Below are 18,251 nucleotides of genomic sequence, written 5' to 3' on the forward strand. Positions count from 1 at the left end.
AACGGCAAATAAAACGGGAAGGAAGGAGTGAAAATGTGCTTGTTATATTTAGTTTGCAATCAGCCATTTAACTTTATCTGGAAGCCATTTGAGAGTTTATAAACAGGATCATATTTAAATTCATTCCCAAAACACAGATGCAAAACAGTGAATCAATCCAATTAGCAGCTCACTGGCTCCCCCTGGTGAATAAATATAGCTCATGTTAAAGGGATTCATTTAAATATAGATGTAAAGCATTTAGCAGACACACTTCCAAAGTGATTAAGAAAAGTAGTAGTTGTAGACTTTTTAAATAGGTTTTTTTTAATCCAATGCTATGCTTACACCTAGTACATTTCCCTGGAGTGACCTAGGATTATGTGCACACAGTAATGATGACTCACGAGTCTCCATAGTTCAGAATTTTTGGTGGCAAGCTGAGATGTTTATCCATCCACTGCACCACCCCTTGGTATATGCTAGAGAAAATCTACTAGAGAAATGCTGGTGAAAAATGACCAACACGTTTTGTACGACCAATGCAACTCCATCAGAGAAGAGGAGACAATACATTTTTTTTCTCCCATAATTCAAAATGAGTTGAAACGCTCGCTCACAGTCTTTACAACTATCCCCATATTGGGTAACTATGACTGTCCGTCGTCTTCCCAGGTGCCGTGATCAGACCCTGACACTGATGTACTGTATGTGTCCAGCATCATTCATGTCTATGTGCGGGGTGTGTGTGGTGTGTCGCTTGTTTGTGCTAATGTTTGGCTATGTCTCCAGATCTCTCTGGCAGATGGTATTTAATCTTCTCTGGCCATCTGGACTGACTTTTTCTCGCTTTGCGGACACCCACTCTTGCCTCTTTTTACCTCTCTCTCTCTCTCTCTCTCTCTCTCTCTCTCTCTCTCTCTCTCTCTCTCTCTCTCTGCAGTCATTTGTGTGAGAGAGTGCCGAGACATCATGCTGCCTTGTATCTACTCTGACTCACTCTTCCAGCATGGCCCTGCACACCTGATTCACAGAACTTGCCTGACTGTGGTTAAATAACAACCTCAGCTTAAAAATGACTCAGATAGCATTTTAATTAGCTACAGATTCAGTTATTAAGCAAGAACCACTATTACTATTGCTTGAAGTTAAAGTTGCGGATTGGAATATTGTACTAAACAGACTTGAATGATACCTCATGCAGTTGCAGAGAAGTGTTATTAAAGGGTTAGTTCACACAAAAACCCTTAAGACTTTCATTCATCTTTGATACAAAATCTGAGAGATAAAGTCGTTATTTTAGTTTTTTTTTTGCGCACAAAAAGTATTCTCGTCGCTTTATAAACTTATGGTTGAGCCACTGTAGTAGTAGTAGTAGTTACTAACTTTTCTGGGCTGGCAGATATTGATTAGCCTACCTAGCAGCCTATGAAGGAGTGAGGAGCTCTCAGATTTCATCAAAAATATCTTAATTTGTGTTCGGAAGATGAACGAAAGTCTTGCGGGGTTGGAACAACATGAGGGTGAGTAATTACTGACAGAAATACTAACCCTTTAAGGTGACTGGACATACAATTTCACTTGACAAATCATGCAAACTACTTGACTTTTTGCTTTTTTGAGGTGAAATTTCTGTTTGTTCTAATGTTTTTTTTTCTTTTCTTTTTTCCCCCCTTTTCATTATTCCCTTAAATCCATTTTTAAATTCTTTAAATTATATAATTTAAGACCATTACATTACCAACCAAAAATTGGTACCGCCAATGTTCAAGACATGGTTACAGCCTTGCCCACAACACATTCTTCAGAAAATAAATATAACATTTGTTGACAGTGATTGCAAAGAGTGGAAAATGGGATATTACTCGGACCAGGCTTATACTCATGACGTGCACACGAGCACACCATTGTTTTATGTGTTTTGTCGCATTTTCAGTAACCGCACAAGCTCTGCTAACCGTTTTAACCATTTTTAAAGTAGACCTTTTTTTTTTTATATATACTTCTATTTGACTATTGATGTAAATATAGAATGTATTTTTTCTTTCAAGGCAAATTAGATCCCATTAGAGAGTCTGTTGAGTGCACTGTATATACCCGTATACAAACACAGTAAACACTTTCACATTAAGATATTTATGTAAAGCTTTGGTTTTTTTCAGGTTTACATTTTATTCCATTGCTGTGTTTCTTCCTGTTTCCCACCGAAATCAGTCCATCTATTTTCAGTAATAGGCCATATGATCCTGCAGCAATTGGTGTAAAATACCCATAATGCCCTTTGAATTGATTAACAACACTGTCCTGTTTACTGACAGATCTATTAAGACCCGTTTGCACATGATGCTGATGGCGTGACCAGGCGATGATTCAGTCACAATCCCTCCCCACCCCATCCTCCATTACAGCGGCATCGTGATGGGTCACAGCTGGTGACTTACAGTCCTCTAATGCTTGAGGATCAATAGAGCGTGCTGGGAGTGATGGCCCTCTCTGCCTGTTCACCGGGTCTGTGGATCTATGTGCGTTACATGCGCGTGCACACACACACACAGAGGTTATGCTGGGTAATGCCATTAATTCTCACTAAAGGTTTCCTGTGGATCTCTCATTGTGATCACTCTTTCCTCTAACGTCCCACATAACCTGGACACAAAAGCGGTGTGACGACACTTTGTATGTGTGAGAGAGCAAGAGTGGGTGTGTGTCAGAGACGTGGCGTGTGACTGCGCAGAGATTCGAGACCCTCGGAATCTGTGTTAAACTCTGCTCTTTGTTTCGGGCTGAATAAGTGTGGGAGAGTTGATTCATCTTCATTCCTTAAGGACAGGCTCTCATTATCACGGCAGACTCAGAACCTTACAAGTGGGGAGGGGGCTCGGTCAGGACCCGGAAGGTCTTCTGTATCTCAGGTGATGATGAGGGGGCACCAACAATGATTTGCCCTACCTTTGCCGCTTGACCGTATACATTTTTAGCAACAAATATTTATGTGTGAAGGAAAAATATAATTATATATATATAGACCTAATATACACTACCGTTCAAAAGTTTGGGGTCACTAAGATTTTTTGGGAGGGGAAGAAATTCATAATGCTGTAGGATACAATAAATTGATCGGCAAAGACATTTAAAATAATTATTGCAAAGGATTCCTAATTTAATTTAATCCTGTTCTTTTGAGGTTTCGATTCATCAAAGAATCCATCAAAACTAATAAGCAGCACGACCGTTTTCAGCATTGATAATAATATGAATTGTTTCTTGAGCAGCAAATCAGCATATTATAATAATTTCTGAGGGATCATGTGACACTGAAGATGTAATGGCTGCTGAAAATTCAGTTTTGCTATCACAGGAATACATTAATAAAAAAAAATATATTAAAATAGAAAAGGTATTGTATAATATTTCCTTATATTTTTGTTTTTATTGCATTTTTGAGACCCAAAACATTTAAACACATAATATAATTTTATATTATATATAAAAAATAATGCTAACACATCTGTATGCATCAGGTAAAAAGAAATGATCTCATGTTATAATATTATTTTATTGCAGTAATAGTTGGACAGCTCTGGTGTAAAAAAAATGATGGCATATTGTGCAAACGTCTTTTTAACCCTGCTATATAGATCACATTACATGGATGTAATCAAACAAATGTAAGATAGCTAGAACGCACATTCTATTTCAGACAGGCAATGATAGCTTTGTCAAGTGGTCTAAAACTCTCTGACATTGACTTTGGTCCATTGGGCCATTCTTATCATTAAGCCCTGGTCTGCACTGCCAAGATGAACACATAACAGAGGAATGTGAAAAAACAAGGAAAGTAAAGTGGCAGCCAGAGAGGAAATTGAAGGCAGAGGAAGAGAAGCTGTTTTACTAGAGAGATTGTGGAGGGGGGTGGTTGTTGAAATGTTATTGAGATCTAGAAAGAGGGATCCATTAATCTTGTCTCTGCTGGCTTTAGTGCAAATGTCTCCTTCACCGGCACTCACTCTGCAGTTAAAACGCCCTCCATCTCCTTTACATCAGTGGCCCAGTGCCACAAAGACAATAATTGTGTATGACTCCAGTGAGTGTTTTGATAAGACGGACACGTCTGAGAAGCAGCAGAAGAGAATCGCTGAGAAAATGCTGCTATTTTCTGCAGTGTGCAGTCTGTGCTGTGTCAGGATGAGTAAGTGCTGTCCATTGCGCTGTATGAAGGACACAAGTTCATTAGGCATGTCAAAGGCAAGTAAGGCTATGAAATATACCGTTCAAAAGTTTTAGGTCTGCAAGATTTTCTTCTATTCAGCAAATATGCATTAAATTGATCAAAAGTGACAGACATTTTTGCAAAATATTTCTATTTCAAATAAAATCTTTTGCACTTTCTATTCATCAAATAATGCTGAAAACTTATCAGTTTCCACAAAAATATGAAGCTGCACAACCCTTTGCAACAATGATAATAATAAGAAATGTTACTTGAGCAGCAAATCAGCATATTAGAATGATTTCTGAAGGATCATGTGACACTGAAAATTCAGCTTTGCCATCACAGTAATAAATGTATATATATAAATGTATATGACATTATACAGACCCTTTCCCCAAAATTTGAATATCATGGAAAAGTTAATTTATTTCCATAATTCCATTCAAAACGTTAAACTTCCATAGATTATAGATTCAGGGCCCACAACTTAAACGATTTCAAGTATTTAGTTGTTTATTTGTACATAATTTGGGCTTCCAGCTCATAAAACCCACGAAAACAGGATTTCAAAAAATTAGAATATTACATGAAATCACACAGTAATTACACAGTAATGCATAGTCATTGAACCAGGTTTTGGTTATTTTGGCAGTGTGGGCAGGTGCAAATCCTGCTGGAAAATGAAGGAAGCATGAAGTGCTCTGAAAATGTCCTGGTAGACGGCTGCGTTGACTCTGGATTTAATAAAGCACAGTGGACCAAAGTCCTCTTTTCTGATGAGAGCAAATTTGGCATCTCATTTGGAAACCAAGGTCCCAGAGTCTGGAGGAAGAATGGAGAGGCACACAATCCAAGATGCTTGAAGTCCAGTGTGAAGTTTCCACAGTCTGTGTTGGTTTGGGGAGCCATGTCATCGGCTGGTGTTGGTCCACTGTGCTGTCCACTCAACGCAGCCGTCTACCAGGACATTTTCAGAGCACTTCATGCTTCCTTCAGCAGACAAGCTTTATGGAGATGCTGACTTCATTTTCCAGCAGGATTTGCACCTGCCCACACTGCCAAAAGAACCAAAACCTGGTTCAATGACCATGGTATCACTGTGTAATTACTGTGTGATTTCATGTAATATGCAAATTTTTTGAAATCCTGTTTTCGTGGGTTTTATGAGCTGGAAGCCCAAATTATGTACAAATAAACAACTAAATACTTGAAATCGTTTAAGTTGTGGGCCCTGAACCTATAATCTATGGAAGTTTAACGTTTTGAATGGAATTATGGAAATAAATAAACTTTTTTGAACTAATTTTTTTAACAATTTTTTTGGAAAGGGTCTCTCTCTCTATATATATATATATATATATATATATATATATATATATATATATATATATATATATATATATATATATATATATATATATATATTAAAAAACACTTTTTTTATATATATATATATACAAATATTGCAGAATGTAGTTTATTGGCCAGTAAGAAATATTCATGGCTAGTGAATTTTTCTCAGTTCAGCCACCATTGGCAGGTTTGGAAAAACGAAAATTTTGGACCCTGTTCTTACATTATTTCACCTTTGGAGCACTAAATCTTTCAGTTAGGCACTCTGTGCTGTTTATCATTCTCTAACTCAGAGAAACAGTAGAGTTGATGTCACATTTCCCTCTGAGGAAAGGAGACGAGGATGATGTTTTTCCACATCTGAACTGAAGGCGTGTTGGGAGGCAGTCTTGGCGCGGTTCCACGTGTGAGAGGAGGATTTTACATCTGAGGTCAGGATCTGAAGGTGATGTAATGTCCTCGTCAGGGTGTCTAACTTCCTGAGAGCTTTCCAAGAACAGGGAGCAGACAGGAGGGTTCCTGCTCTGTCATTCAGCACGGGAAGTCGGGTGAAGCAGATGAAAAAATAATACACAACTTTGAACTTGATCCGGCACCACGTGACCTGGTTCAGCCCAGGATGATCTGACGTAGACTCAATCTCAGCTGGAACAGATCTGCTATTTAAGATCTTTCTTTTGATGTCTCGCTCATTTTAAATGCTCTTTGTCATTTTAAAGGGGTCATATAATGCCATTTTTGTACAAGCTAATATGATTCTTTAGGGTCTAAATTAAAAGTTTGTAATATACTTTAATTAAAAATTCTCATTAGTATTGTAAGAAAACACTAATTTTACCTGGTCAAAAACAGCTCTGTTTTCAGCACGCCGTTTCAGTGCATGTGTCTTTAAATGATAATGAGCTTTGCTCACCCCGCCCCTCTGTTCTGTGGGTACACCGTTCTCTGACCGTATCTAACACAATAACCACGTGTTATTCGTTATAAACGTGGGATTATGAATTATATTGAGAACGTCGTACATAGAAAACATGCCGTAATGTACCCTGAGTGTAAACCTTAGACGCATTCATCGTGAAGCCTGCAGCAAGGTTTGCAAATTTCGCAAAGATTAATATAAATACTAATATAAAGGTTAATAAAACATTACACTCACATCTTCTGGAGGTTCAGCAGGAACACGTTGGTACCGATCCGTTTTTTCTCGTTTGTGAAGCTGTCTGGTGTGAAATGATTCGCGCAAACATGAAAGCACAGAAGATCGTGGGGAATCCCCGTGAGGGAATCCCCGCGTCAATCCTTTGGGCATATTGCTTCAAAAACAAAACTCAGCCACTGCTTCTTCAACGGCTCGGATTTAGGAACATCCAAATGACTGCTGTGTTCCTTATTACATCTAAGAACAGAACACCACAATCGCTTAGACGCCATTCTACTCCAGCATATCAACAATGGCGGACTACTATGACAACGGCTGTCACAGCTCGCTCAGGGCGGGTCTTGTGTTGAAACACGGCTGTCAATCACAATAGCGGGAGGGGCGTACGATCTTATGACGTCACAATATCGAACGGCTTGATTTCAGTGATGGTCAAACATATAAGGAGATTAAAACAAAACCACTGGATGGATTTTTATCATGATAGGATGGTTGTGTACAGGCACTGCCAACAGACATTTCAGTGCAATCAACTTGTAAAAGTGCATGTACCATTATATGACCCCTTTAACAACACATTTATGTTTAAAAGAGCCCCACACATAGGCTAAATCTTTTTGTCCAGACATGAATTTTAGCAACAGCCATCCAAAGCATTATTTTACTGTGAGGGATGTGCACCAGACCCAGCGACAGGAAATGAGGCTCATATTTCACCCTAAAATCCAAATTCATATATTTATATGTAATGTATTACTATGCTGTTGCTTTTTTGGACACATTCATAACACTACTGTTTTAATATTATTAAAAGAAGTCTCTTATGCTCACCAAGGCTGAATTTATTTGATTAAAAACAGAAATATTATTACTATTTAAAATAACAGTTTTCTTTTTGAATATATATATATATATATATATATATATATATATATATATATTAAAATGTAATTTATTCCTGTGATGGCAAAGCTTAATTTTCAGCATCATTACTCCAGTCTTCAGTGTCACATGATCCTTCAGAAATCATTCAACTTTCATTCATTCAACTTTCATTTTCCCGTCCTTCGGATGAGACGTAAAACCGAGGTCCTGACTCTCTGTGGTCATTAAAAATCCCAGGATGTCTTTCGAAAGAGTAGGGGTGTAACCCCGGCATCCTGGCCAAATTTGCCCCTTGGCCTCTGTCCATCATGGCCTCCTAATCATCCTCATATACTGATTGGCTTCATCACTGTCTCCTCTCCACCAGTAAGCTGGCGTGTGGTGAGCGTTCTGGCGCAATATGGCTGCCGTCGCATCATCCAAGTGGATGCTGCACATTGGTGGTGGTTGAGGAGATCCCCCCCTTCTATGTAAAGCGCTTTGAGTGCTGAGAAAAGCGCTATATAAATGTAATGAATTATTATTATTATTATTATTATTCAATGTCTCACACATTTTAAATGCTCTTTGACATTTGAACTGTATCTTTTTGTTTTTGGGCACCACACATAATTTTGTCCCAAACATGATTTTTAGCGACTTTCCTAGCCATTATCTTGTAATGTGTGCCAGACCCAGCGACAGGAAACTGAGACTCTTTTTGCATATATAGCGTATACACACTCTTATACAGCCCCACTTGAGTGTATGAGCATGTATGTTCAAGGCTGATATATTATTGATGCTCTCTTTGGACACATGTGCCTCTTCCTGTGCAGGTGTTGCCTAGGAAACCAGGGCAGGACATGCTCTAATCTCAGTGCTGACCTGCAGCTCTAGGCCCTTCCTGGGCAGGCGTTTCCTTTTGCCTGTCTTTTGTATGCATGTATGATCCCACCACGGTCAGACCGCCTAAGAGACCACTCCTGCCACGCTGGACAAGGGTTCTGGTTTATCCGTCCACGGCGTGGAGGGACTGACATGCGGACAGGACCATGCTGAAAATGTTCCCCCTGCGGATTAGACCGAGAAACACGCGGGTAGGAGCCCTTCGGTATTGTCAGTTTGAAATATTAGCGAGATTAAGGTAAAAGTTGTAGTATTTCTGAGAATATTGCAGCATGTGCAGATATTCACCTCACACATGCTTTCTAAAGGTTAAGCAGGTCTGATATAAAGCGTTAGCTTATTTTTAAGGGAGAGACTTTAAGGGAAGAGGGCAGAAAGGAGGAAACTGATGATGTACTAAGGATGTATTGTGTAGATGGAACAATGTAGTTTGAGTCTTTGTGGGGGATTCTTTGCTCATTGGTGCTCTGAGCAGGAAGAACCACATCAAGGGCTGATGCATTCATTTTTCAGAAGAATGCTTTTGGAGTCTATGGCAATAAATAGTTAGGAATCTCCCTCGGTTTCGCTCTGTTTAAGCATTGGCCACACTTTCTCGGATTCTATTTTGGATTTTGTGTTGCTGTGCATGTGTTCTTTTGTTGCATTTTTCTCTAATGAGCAAAGGCTTTGTGCCCTAGAGACAGAGTTCAGCATGGTCTGAACTTCGCAATTAGTGGACTTGGCTCCAGAAAAAGCCCCCAGAGAAGCAACATTAATAGGGACATTGTCAATGACTTTATTCAGACCAGCCCTAGTAAATAAAACCTATACCATCTATTTAAAATACATTTATTTCATACTAAGTATACTTCAAATCCATTAACATATTTATTGACATATCACTTAAGACTTATATGTGATATAAAATTATATGTAAACTTTGTTTGAAGTATTTCTTTATTGCACAATGCACATTTCTTAATATTACGCCTAAAATGTGTTTTTATATCAATATTAATATAGATTTTGTATTAATTCTGTATAATATAAGTCATTAAATGAAGGATATTTAAAGTGTACCTAAAGTATACTTGTAATAGTTCCACTTTAGCACAATCAAATACACTTAAGTATATCTTTAGTTGGACCTCAGCACTACTTCCACACAATTAAAGTGCATTAAAGGCAGGGTAGGTAGGATTTTTCTAAAAAAAAAAACATTCCAAATTTGTTTAAACTGTCTTTATATACCAATACATAATTAAAATGTAAGTACTCTGAAAAAGAGAATATAAAAATCGAGTGACTGTAGACCTTTTAATCTGCAATAAACACAGCTCATTATTTCCATTCACTCCCACCCCCTCCCTTCTGAGCTCCTTCCAAAGCCACGCCCCCAAAACACATGAACGCGCGACGCCAAACGCTCAGGCTCAGCTGGAAGACGCATTTATTACCTGAGACGAGTGGAGAGGAAGGAGCGCAGTACATACAGTGACATCATGTCAGAATCACATGTAATAAAATACCTAACTTTATCACTATGAATATAAACAAATAAGATTTCTTTTAGTACTCACTATCAAGCAAGCATATCGATACTGGTAAAGTTTGATTCGGTAACGAGCTATATTTATAGCTAACAAGCTATATTTATAAGGCAAAACTAAAAACAGGTTGCATTGATACACGTTTTTCCATTACCATCAGTTACACTGTGATGAAGGTGAATTTCGTGTAAGATTCATAACATATACGGTGTTTTGCATGTAAGAGTTTCCATGATGAAAACATTGTTGACTCTAATGAAGACTAACGTACACTCCGAGTCCGGAGACAAGTACCGCATCGTCGGTTCGAGGACAGGTCCGGGGTTGAGGGCGAAGCAGAGGAGGTCGTTCAAGAGTGCGGGCAGGGTCCGAGGAAGTAGTTTTTGCCTTGTTTGCCTTCGCTGACTGCATATGCAGGTGCTTTGAGCTGAATATTTCCGGGAACGGTGACATGTGATGAGTGCACGCAGGGCAGCGCGCGCAGTGGGGGCGCGGGCACGAGACATGAAGGCATCTGATTGGTTCTTTACACTCGGACCGAGTGGCAGTGATTGGTCAGAGTTTTTACTGTCCTGCAGCTGCTACAGAGGTCTGATTGTTTTCATTCCTTTTTCTGAACACATAATGTATTGACTACTCTCAGGATGGAAGGACCATTTCACCCAGTATAAAAAAAAGTGTTTCTGAACAGGATTACCTACCCTAGCTTTAAGTAAAGTAGTTGTATACCAGTTTAGTATACCAAAAGTACAATTGCAGGGTATTTTTATTAAGCACATACGTATGTAAATTTATGTGTAGTATACTTGGCACAGAAAAAGTATTTCAAATACATTTTAGTATGCTTTTTTTTTCAATAGGGAGGACGTATGTGTTTATGTTTGAGACATGGTTTTGAGTGTTTGTATGTTGCACAGTGTGTATATGGCTTTAATGGAACCTGTCAAGAACACATCCGGCTTGTATTTCACCTTAAAATCTAAAGAAAATTGTATTGAATTAATGTTTAATTTAAATGATACATTACATTTAATATGTATAGCCATAATACATTAAAACAGTTTATTTGATGTATTTAATATGATTATACATATAATTTAAAGTTATTTACTTTTAACATTACTTTAAATGTTGTATCAAATAAAAATGTATTAGTATACACTACTGTTCCAAAGATTGGGGCAGAAATACAGTAAAACGGTAATATTGTGAAATATTATTACAATTTAAAATATCTGTTTTCTTTTTGAATATATATTAAAATTATTTATTCCTGTGATGGCAAAGCTGAATTTTTAGCAGCCATTACTCCAGTCTTCAGTGTCACATGATCCTTCAGAAATCAGATGCGTTTTTTGACATGTTTCATTCAATGTTGACTGTCTGTTTGGTGTTGTGTGTTGTGCGCCTGTTCTTTCTGACATCTGTCAAAATCAGATGAATCAGATTGACATTTTGAATTCTCTGTCTCGTCTAGGAGGACAGAGCCTTCATTTCTTTTTTTCTTTCTTTCTTTTTGTCCTTTTTTTTTAATCTCTTTTATGTTTTCTTTGCTCTCCGTGCATTTCGAGTTCACAGGGAGCACAGAAATTGTCAGGAAGTTGAGATTGAGTTGAACACAAAGCACAAAGGAAACATTTAAAATAATATTACTCAGTTTGAACACAGTCGGTATTCCACCCAGAGGATCCTGGAAACCAGATAATCTTTTTTTTTGACTTGTCATGGCTCAATTCAAACCTCTGACCTTTAAAAACCACAGAAACCCAGAATACATGCTTTGATTTTTGTGGGTCCTTAGCCTAGTTATCTTCAGACATCTTTTTGGATTAGTCATTCAGCTCGTAAGTGTTTCTGTCAGTTGAAATATTACAGAATGCTTAATGCTGTGGGCCAAAGCTTTGAGTTGGACCATGTCGAGGACACTAGCTCACTTATAATTGATTAGCTCTATTGATCTTCCTGTCCCCCTCTCGGAAATGTATGAATAAATTATGCCTCCATCTCCATTCCATTTGCTTCATGTAGAAATCTTTTTTTGTCTCTTAAAAAATGCACAAACTTCATTTTTCTTAAGAATATAGATTGATATTGGATATGTTATTGAAGGAATTTGTTGATGCACTAGAAGAAAATACTTTTTCAGAGTTATGTTATTAAATATTAATATATCAATGCATATTGTTTAATCTTTATTTACTTTAGAAACTTTTTTAAATTATTTTAATTTTACAGCCTTATGCCATTTTTACTAAAAATAGTGGAAAAAATTGAAATTAATGAAGGCAAAAGGAATCAGGAAATGTATTCAAACTTCTGTCACCCACATGAGCTTCACAGCTCAATATGTCAGCATAAAGCATATTTTTTTTATTTAACATTAACATTAGGCTGTCATGTTTTGATTTATTTAGGTCCTTATGTTTTATATCTTATATATTAGTCTACTCCGAGTTCCCACAGTGCACCTGTCTCTGATGTCTTTTGAGTTTTAAGATGTTTTATCTCATGTTCTAGAATGGAGCGTCAAACTCTCACTTGTGTCATTCACTACGTCTGACCTTGAGATTCATCAGTATAATGAGAGAAACTGGATCCTCAAAGATTTCACAGCTGCTCTCTGAACTGAGAAACGTACTCCGTTGAGTTGCATAACCCATTGTGCTCACACTCACGCAAAACCCAAACCCAGAGCACAGTTCAAATCGGAGTTTGCCACGGTCTGCTTCTGTTTGTTGGCACCTGACTTATCGTAATAGGAAACTCTTTTCGTACTATGATAATGTACTCTTTTCAGAGCTGTTGGATGAGCTTGTGTCATCCGAGTGGAAAATGGGGAGTGTGGCGTCCTGTTTATGGAGCATAGAGTTTGCCTTTCTGACTTCAAGGTCCTCAAAGCCAGGCCAGCAGAGCTGTTAATTGTGTTGCGCAAGCGGCTTTAGTGAAACTGACTCCCAGAATTCCATACGTGCAGCTGACAGGATCTACGAGCATGGAGAGGTGGAAAATAGAGTTTGAGTGGATTGTATGTTCCTCTTTGGAGATCCCCATAAGCTGGTATTGTCCCTCTGTAATGTCCTCTTTGGTAACCAATGGTGTAAAGGAAATTTACTTTTTGATTATTCAGACAATATTTAGTCAATTTTCTGTTGGTTCCAAAATGTACCAAACTTGCCAATGGATAATACTCATTACAGTGTAACTCCACAAAAACACTTTTTGCTGGAAAAAGATGGCATGATGCAAAACCATTACTTGTCATTTTCAACTAAATATATACACTGCCCGGCCCCCAAAAAAAGGCGTTGTTTGGATTTAAATAGGCAAATACTTAAGAATCTATGATTGGGTCATTATCGCAGTGATTATTATGGTTCTAGCATGTTATATGTTTTGGCAACAGTTCTTCTAACCCTACTTGATGGAGTGTATAGCTTTTCATTTCTTAAACAACCATGTAGGAAGACACATCATGGCCATATTCCATGATGACAGTGTCAAGATTCATCAGGCTCAAATTGTGAAAGAATGGTTGGGAGGGAGCATGAAGAATCATTTTCACACATGAATCACACTAGATCTTGACCAAAAGTTGATGCATCTCTTGATGGAAATAACATTATTTCCATTAAGATGTGCGTAAATTTTTGGTCAAGATCTTGTATTGACGGTGCAAAAGTCCAGCACTCTGTAAAGTCCCCTCCAGCACACCCCAAAGACTTTGAATGATTTTAAGGTCTGGACTCTGAGGTGCCTATTCATGTGTGAAAATGATTCTTCATGCTCCCTCCCAACCATTCTTTTACATTCTTTCTTTAACATGCTAAAACATAATAATTACTGTAATAATGATCCAATCATAGACTCTTAAGCATTTGCCTATTTAAATCCAAGCCCCGACTTTTATTTTTTTTTGGCCGGGCAGATATGAACGTTTATATATCCGTTTTATATTGCTATGGTTTGTGTGTATATATCAAACACCGCAGTGATTATTATATATTATACTTAGTATTATTAAAACAGCCATAAACCACAATAGTCTATAGATATCAACATTGATTACTTTTGTAACCAGCTGTGGGGGTTTTTTTTAGGTGTTTGTGGAGCTAATTGAAAGTTCACTGTGTGTTCTGCACACCTATGGTCTCTGTTTGAAGGGGACAGTTCTTGTATTGCACCACTGGACTTTACAACAGGTGTTGCTAATCTCAGCTGTAGCCCAACATCCTGAAACAAGGCGTGTATGTGTCTCTGTGTGAATGGTCAGCTGAGAAAGTGTTGTTGGGATCTCCTGGACTATGTACCAGAGGGATTGGTGGGTTCGCAGAGGGGAATCTCCCAGTTTGGCTTTAACACTCCCTCCTTCAGGACTGGGCTTTCCCCCCTGTGAGTCAGTGATTGTCATCCAGGCTCTCACTCCTTACAACTTCTTGCATATCTTGGCACACACACATACACTTGGACCGGGTTCCTCCGGACCAGAGGCAGAAGCAGGGCACTAGCGGTATGGCGGCCACTAAGCCCTGGACACTTGTTTTTGCTGAGGCAGTGATCCACATGCTTCAATGCAGGCTGAAGGCTCTACGGAGGTTGTTTCAGAGACAGCCTGAAAGATTCCCCAGCAGAACGGTGAGTACTACTACCGTAGTGTGGACAGTGATCGGGTTTCTGTTTTGCCCCAGAGCTGACGTGTACCTCCGGAAGGCATGTATCAGACACTCAAAACAAACTTTATGATGATGTATTTAATTATATAGTTTTTGAGTTTGAGGGTGTTTTTCCTCTTAGATACAATTTGTAGGCATTTTGTAAAATAAAAAAATTCTAAATATATATTTAAAAAAAACAAGGAACTCCTGCACACTATCAATACTTGCAAATGAGTATAAAAAATTTATTAGCAACCATTTCATTGCCAAAATATATATTTAAAATTTTAAAAAAGATTAAATATAAATGAATGAATCTTATTTTTATTTATATCTTTATACATACAAAATTCACCATTCAAAAGTATGTTTTTATCTCTTTTCAAAACATAATAAAAAGTGAGTACATTTGACCTTTTGGGGTACAACAGCTTGTCGCTAGGGCAGTGCCCTTAAAAGGACATTGTTGTACCTTTTTACCCATAAAAGGTGCATATTAGTACCTTAGAGTAGCAATACGTACCTTAAGGTACTATGAACCTTTTAGTGATTAAAAAGGTACAAAGATGTCCTTTTAAGGGCACTGCCCTAGCGACAAACTGTTGTACCCCTAAAGGTGCAGTTTTTACTCATTTTTAATCTGTGTGAAGGAACTTTAACTTTAATATTTCAGAATGTCAAATTCCACCCTCTGATCTCAGACCTGTAATAAAATAGGAAAAAGGAATATAGTCCTAGTATAAGAAGAATGTTTTTTACTCATTTAAAATCTACTGTAGGTATGATCAAGTTGTTTTTACTAAATGCCGTTTAGGTCATACGAGACTTACACATGGTTATTTATTAAAAGGTGAAGAACCACCATCATGCCTTTCATGTCAAACTACAATGACTATTAAACATATTTTACTGGACTGCAATGTTTCTATTCAGATATGTGTTTAACTGATGTATTTAAAAAAAAGTATCACCTAAATGTACAGGGTGGGCCATTTATATGGATACACCGTAATAACATGGGAATGGTTGGTGATATTAAAGTCCTGTTTGTGGCACATTAGTATATGTGAGGGGGCAAACTCCTCAAGATGGGTGGTGACCATGGTGGCCATTTAGAAGTCGGCCATCTTGGATACAACTTTTGTTTTTTCAATAGGAAGAGGGCCATGTGACACATCAAACCTATTGGTAATGTCACAAGAAAAACAATGGTGTGCTTGGTTTCAATGTAACTTTATTCGTTCATGAGTTATTTACAAGTTTCTGACCACTTATAAAATGTGTTCAATGTGCTGCCCATTGTGTTGGATTGTCAATGCAACCCTGTTCTCCCACTCTTCACACACTGATAGCAACACCGCAGGAGAAATGCCAGCACAGGCATCCAGTATCCGTAGTTTCAGGTGCTGCACATCTCGTATCTTCACACCATAGACAATTGCCTTCAGATGACCCCAAAGATTTTGTTCAGTGATGAGGCAAACTTTTATGTGAATGGTGAAGTTAACAAACAAAACCACCGCTATTGGTCTGACACTAACCCACATTGGATGGATCCCTCCAAGACTGTTGGAACAACAAAAGTGATGGTTTGGTGTGGTATATGGGGTACAACGATAGTGGGTCCATTCTTCATCAATGGAAACCTCAAGGCCACTGGATATTTGAAATTGCTACATGATGATGTGTTTCCCTCTTTATGCACTGAAGCTGGCACGTTCCCTGAGTTTTTCCAGCAAGATGGTGCACCACCACATTATGGGTGCCAGGTCCGAGCATTCCTAGATGAACAGTTTCCTGGAAAGTGGATTGGTCGTCGTGGGCCAGTTGAATGGCCCCCAAGGTCTCCCGATCTGACCCCCTTAGACTTTTATCTTTGGGGTCATCTGAAGGCAATTGTCTATGGTGTGAAGATACGAGATGTGCAGCACCTGAAACTACGGATACTGGATGCCTGTGCTGACATTTCTCCTGCGGTGTTGCTATCAGTGTGTGAAGAGTGGGAGAACAGGGTTGCATTGACAATCCAACACAATGGGCAGCACATTGAACACATTTTATAAGTGGTCAGAAACTTGTAAATAACTCATGAACGAATAAAGTTACGTTGAAACCAAGCACACCATTGTTTTTCTTGTGACATTACCAATAGGTTTGATGTGTCACATGGCCCTCTTCCTATTGAAAAAACAAAAGTTGTATCCAAGATGGCCGACTTCTAAATGGCCACCATGGTCACCACCCATCTTGAGGAGTTTGCCCCCTCACATATACTAATGTGCCACAAACAGGACTTTAATATCACCAACCATTCCCATGTTATTACGGTGTATCCATATAAATGGCCCACCCTGTATTTTAGGATTTATATCTTGTATTAACCTGAAATGTCTTGTATCGTTTTTTGTTAATTGTATGAATTATGTTGTTTATTCTGTTTTCGCCATGAAAATAGCCTTGTTGCTGACGTGGCGTAAAGAAATATTGTGTGCGGCTTGTTAAAAACTTGTCTTCTCTTTTATTTGATGAAAACAAAACTTGACCAAAATCACTCTTTTATTTTTTTTTACCTACATTTTAGTCTCGTCTTTTTTCGTCAATGATATTTCACGTTGATATAATCACAGTTATCGTTTAATGGTGTCGCCTTGTCATCGTCTCATCTTGGTCATGGAAAAAAAGGTTGTCAACGAACATTTTTCGTCATAGATTTCGTTAAACGAAATGAACACTAATGAACATCCTGTATTGTCACCATCTGTACTCTGCAGTCTCTAAATTACCACCACAAGCACACAACACTTCCACCACAATCCACATACAGTTCTGGAAACAAACGCACTGTAAAGCATGCTGGAGTCAAGCCTCATGCCTTTAACACTTTTTCGTATACCTTTGATCTTTTTAGTACACATGGCTCTGATTTTAAATGCCTCCTTTTGTGTTTCTATCAACTTGCATTTGGACTCTAAAGCGTTAGCGACTCATTCTCATTCTGAAGTATCAGTTTCCATTCTTGGCGACATTGAGATGAGGTGTGAATTCTGCTCAGCGAGAGCCGAGGAGAGAGGCGGGGAGGTGCTGCTGGTTGGATGCTTGTATGTGCTTAACATGGTGCAGGTGATCCTGCCTCCCTCCATTTAGCTTTTCCTTTCCTCCATCGATTGGTTCGATGATTTTCTCTGTCATATATCAGGAAACCGGAGCTTGCATTGATGCTTTGTAGACTTCTGGATGCTTCCAAGGAAGATTACAAGTTCCTTCCCACCCTTTCCCATGCTTTTCAGCAAGAACTTGCGAAGGCATCTGAAGTGGAGTGCAACTGGTTTAATTATTTTTCTGACTATCTAAACCGACCTTGTTTCAGGGGAACACGTGGTTTAAATGCTAGAGACAAACTCTCCAGACTGGACTAGACTAAGACAGCTACACCATTATACCACAGACTTGCCCACGGGGCTTCAGGAAGTGACTGAAAGGTTAGGAACGCTGTCAGGGCTGGACGGAGATCCGGCACCTCATGGCAGGATGCTGGCTGCTCTGAGGGATCCCAGACTGACACGATGCCGGAGTGATTTGGGCTGGAACAG

General features: G+C 38.6%; 1 protein-coding gene across 5 annotated transcripts in view; it reads left to right on the forward strand.

The window, feature by feature from the left end:
- The window catches only part of rps6ka3b (ribosomal protein S6 kinase, polypeptide 3b), a 41,730-nt gene that overhangs the window by 6,585 nt on the left and 16,894 nt on the right, over window positions 1-18,251 (forward strand). Inside the window, exon 1 of one of the 5 annotated variants that reach the window (XM_084398172.1) lies at window positions 8,534-8,668. The exons of the other annotated variants lie outside the window; for them this stretch is intronic. Coding sequence (XP_084254298.1) covers window positions 8,624-8,668 — 45 coding nt within the window. The 5' untranslated portion in view covers window positions 8,534-8,623. Of the gene's footprint in view, window positions 1-8,533; window positions 8,669-18,251 lie in introns of those variants that run through there. 5 annotated transcript variants of the gene reach the window in all.

The sequence above is a fragment of the Rutilus rutilus genome (genome assembly GCF_951802725.1).
Source record: "Rutilus rutilus genome assembly, chromosome: 24".
Classification (NCBI taxonomy): Eukaryota; Metazoa; Chordata; class Actinopteri; order Cypriniformes; family Leuciscidae; genus Rutilus; species Rutilus rutilus.